The sequence below is a fragment of the Calliphora vicina genome, chromosome 1, assembly GCF_958450345.1.
Source record: "Calliphora vicina chromosome 1, idCalVici1.1, whole genome shotgun sequence".
In the NCBI taxonomy this organism is placed as follows: Eukaryota; Metazoa; Arthropoda; class Insecta; order Diptera; family Calliphoridae; genus Calliphora; species Calliphora vicina.
In genome coordinates, this window is record NC_088780.1 from 70,871,758 (window position 1) to 70,875,622 (window position 3,865).

Sequence of the window (3,865 nt, forward strand, 5' to 3'; positions counted from 1 at the left end):
CATTATCGCTTAAGGGCAATCAGGCCGTCCCTTTTTCGCTGCCTTCGAGAGTTTTGCGGCTCGCTCTCGCATTGGATAATGTTTGGCGTCTAACTGTACCGCGTTACAGTTTCTCGAAGTTTGCATTGTCCACATGCAATCGTTTTTGGTTTTCATAACCTAACTTTTTAATAAATGATTTAAAGTTCCAGCTTCCTATATGAAGATATAGGTCGACTGGGAACTGAAATCCTGGCAATTTGAGAGTTTTCAACTCCGCCAACCAAATTTAAAAAATAAATACAAAAAACACTAAAAATAGTAACAAAATCACCAAGATGGTTTTTGGTTATTATTTTAAAAACAGCTGATACGACCTTACGGAAAAACTAACTACAATATAACAGCATTCAGAACGGCACAGAACAGAAACGTTACAGAACGCAAAGACTAATGGAGCCTTTAGTGCTCTGATTAGATGATAGCACGTTGTTACGTACAACAGCTGAGAAAGTCTGAGTTTGTTTTTTGTAAGGTTTAATAGTATGTAGAGATGGATCTTCATTAAATACCTTCCATGCTTCACGTGCTGTGCATCTCCGATCGGCCTTTATCTTATTTACGGATTTATGTTTTAAAAAAGTAGGGCAGTTAGGGTCATAAGATGTGTGTGTTTCAGTTTCGCAGTTGAGGCAGTATTTTCTAACGCAAGTTGAGTGTGGGGCAAGAAACCACACTCTCTGCATAATTCAACTCTTTACATCGATTTTTCGTATGGCCTAGTTGTTGACAATTGACACATCTCATCGGGTTAGGCACATGTTCATCAACACGTACTCTTTCCCAGCCTAGTTTAATCGTTTCTGGACGACGGATTAAATCAAAGGTAATGATAGCGGCACCAGTGGGTACTCTCTCATTACCCTCTAGCTTCGTAATTTTTCGTACATCTGTTACCTTTTGCAGAGCCAAAGCCTGTATGAGTTCCTCTTCAGAAAGGTCAATGATTTTCCTTGAAAAAATTCTTCCTTGTGTACTGTTAAGCGTTTTGTGTAATGTAATTTGTACGGGTACCAAATCAATAAGTTTTGCATTTAAAAATTTCTGTGCAACTTTCAAGTTTGGTGTTTTTATCATCAAGTCACCACTTCTCATCTCATTTACTTCGAGATAGTCCTTGCTGATGTGATTAAGACCTTTTTCAATTTGGAATACATTGTAAGATGCCAATGTTTTAGCTTGAATAGTTTCACTTGCAGGCAAAGCAGATGCTACAAGATAACGTGGTATGTGCTCTTCGGCTTGTAAAACTTGTGGTAGTGGTATAAAATCATCCACGCGGAATCGTTTATTCTTTAATTGTTTTTTATTTTTTTCCATGGTGGGATCGAGGTCCCTGAATTTATTATAGTACGGGGGATCCACCCCGTTCATTGTTAATTTTTTTGTCAGAAGTTATAGAGTTAATTTTTTATCAGGTATAAACAAAATACAAATTAACTAAAGTGAGAGTAAATACAAGAACAAATCTTATTGTTATCGAACTAAGTTTATTTTTTTTTTAATAACAACCACGAGATTAAAAATTGATCTTTACTTGGCAAATGCCTGGCAACGACTGTTATATAGATAGATATATAGATTGATAAATAGTTATATAGATAGATATATAGATAGATATATGTGGATAGATATTAAATAGTGAGGACAATTTGAGCCACATACAACAAAGTACATGATGAATCCCCAGGGAATTGTGTCTCTAGATACTAGGGTATTCAATTAATCGGGTTTCTGGTTTAATCGGTTAATCGAGCAAATAATTAATCGAGGTTTAGATTTATTCGGTTAATTTAAAATTATTCGATTAACCGAATAATTTCTATTTTAATTTAAAATTGAAAATACAACAACGAATTTTGTGTACAAAAACATACAAAACAGCAAATAAGGTATTTGAAATCATTTTTGTAAACATATCGCCACTTTGCTGCAACAACGTCATAACTCAATATCCATGTTTTATGAACTGAGTAATACAAAATATGCGCTATTCTATAATCTTTCATATAGTTTCATCAGTTTTCAAAAAAAGTCAATTATTTTTTGGGTGAGAATGTTTTTTTGTTGTAAACATCAAAATTAAAATTCATGTTTTCTCGTAATTCAGCTCTGGGTGGAGAAAGAGCTCGCGCGTCATTGTCATTATCGCTTAAGGGCAATCAGGCCGTCCCTTTTTCGCTGCCTTCGAGAGTTTTGCGGCTCGCTCTCGCATTGGATAATGTTTGGCGTCTAACTGTACCGCGTTACAGTTTCTCGAAGTTTGCATTGTCCACATGCAATCGTTTTTGGTTTTCATAACCTAACTTTTTAATAAATGATTTAAAGTTCCAGCTTCCTATATGAAGATATAGGTCGACTGGGAACTGAAATCCTGGCAATTTGAGAGTTTTCAACTCCGCCAACCAAATTTAAAAAATAAATACAAAAAACACTAAAAATAGTAACAAAATCACCAAGATGGTTTTTGGTTATTATTTTAAAAACAGCTGATACGACCTTACGGAAAAACTAACTACAATATAACAGCATTCAGAACGGCACAGAACAGAAACGTTACAGAACGCAAAGACTAATGGAGCCTTTAGTGCTCTGATTAGATGATAGCACGTTGTTACGTACAACAGCTGAGAAAGTCTGAGTTTGTTTTTTGTAAGGTTTAATAGTATGTAGAGATGGATCTTCATTAAATACCTTCCATGCTTCACGTGCTGTGCATCTCCGATCGGCCTTTATCTTATTTACGGATTTATGTTTTAAAAAAGTAGGGCAGTTAGGGTCATAAGATGTGTGTGTTTCAGTTTCGCAGTTGAGGCAGTATTTTCTAACGCAAGTTGAGTGTGGGGCAAGAAACCACACTCTCTGCATAATTCAACTCTTTACATCGATTTTTCGTATGGCCTAGTTGTTGACAATTGACACATCTCATCGGGTTAGGCACATGTTCATCAACACGTACTCTTTCCCAGCCTAGTTTAATCGTTTCTGGACGACGGATTAAATCAAAGGTAATGATAGCGGCACCAGTGGGTACTCTCTCATTACCCTCTAGCTTCGTAATTTTTCGTACATCTGTTACCTTTTGCAGAGCCAAAGCCTGTATGAGTTCCTCTTCAGAAAGGTCAATGATTTTCCTTGAAAAAATTCTTCCTTGTGTACTGTTAAGCGTTTTGTGTAATGTAATTTGTACGGGTACCAAATCAATAAGTTTTGCATTTAAAAATTTCTGTGCAACTTTCAAGTTTGGTGTTTTTATCATCAAGTCACCACTTCTCATCTCATTTACTTCGAGATAGTCCTTGCTGATGTGATTAAGACCTTTTTCAATTTGGAATACATTGTAAGATGCCAATGTTTTAGCTTGAATAGTTTCACTTGCAGGCAAAGCAGATGCTACAAGATAACGTGGTATGTGCTCTTCGGCTTGTAAAACTTGTGGTAGTGGTATAAAATCATCCACGCGGAATCGTTTATTCTTTAATTGTTTTTTATTTTTTTCCATGGTGGGATCGAGGTCCCTGAATTTATTATAGTACGGGGGATCCACCCCGTTCATTGTTAATTTTTTTGTCAGAAGTTATAGAGTTAATTTTTTATCAGGTATAAACAAAATACAAATTAACTAAAGTGAGAGTAAATACAAGAACAAATCTTATTGTTATCGAACTAAGTTTATTTTTTTTTTAATAACAACCACGAGATTAAAAATTGATCTTTACTTGGCAAATGCCTGGCAACGACTGTTATATAGATAGATATATAGATTGATAAATAGTTATATAGATAGATATATAGATAGATATATGTGGATAGATATTAAATAGTG

General features: G+C 35.2%; 2 protein-coding genes across 2 annotated transcripts; both read right to left on the reverse strand.

Annotated features, from left to right (window-relative positions):
• Positions 1-681: 681 nt before the first annotated feature.
• On the reverse strand, positions 682-1,413 carry LOC135949939 (uncharacterized). The gene has a single exon (XM_065499404.1). It carries the CDS (start codon positions 1,411-1,413, stop codon positions 682-684), a length of 732 nt encoding a protein of 243 aa, XP_065355476.1.
• Positions 1,414-2,863: 1,450 nt separating this feature from the next.
• LOC135949950 (uncharacterized) lies at positions 2,864-3,595 on the reverse strand. The gene has a single exon (XM_065499414.1). It carries the CDS (start codon positions 3,593-3,595, stop codon positions 2,864-2,866), a length of 732 nt encoding a protein of 243 aa, XP_065355486.1.
• Between the last annotated feature and the right edge of the window lie 270 nt (positions 3,596-3,865).

Coding starts and splice junctions, on each gene's coding strand:
- LOC135949939 (XM_065499404.1), bottom strand. CDS start 1,413: ATGAACGGGGTGGATCCCCCGTACTATAATAAATTCAGGGACCTCGAT.
- LOC135949950 (XM_065499414.1), bottom strand. CDS start 3,595: ATGAACGGGGTGGATCCCCCGTACTATAATAAATTCAGGGACCTCGAT.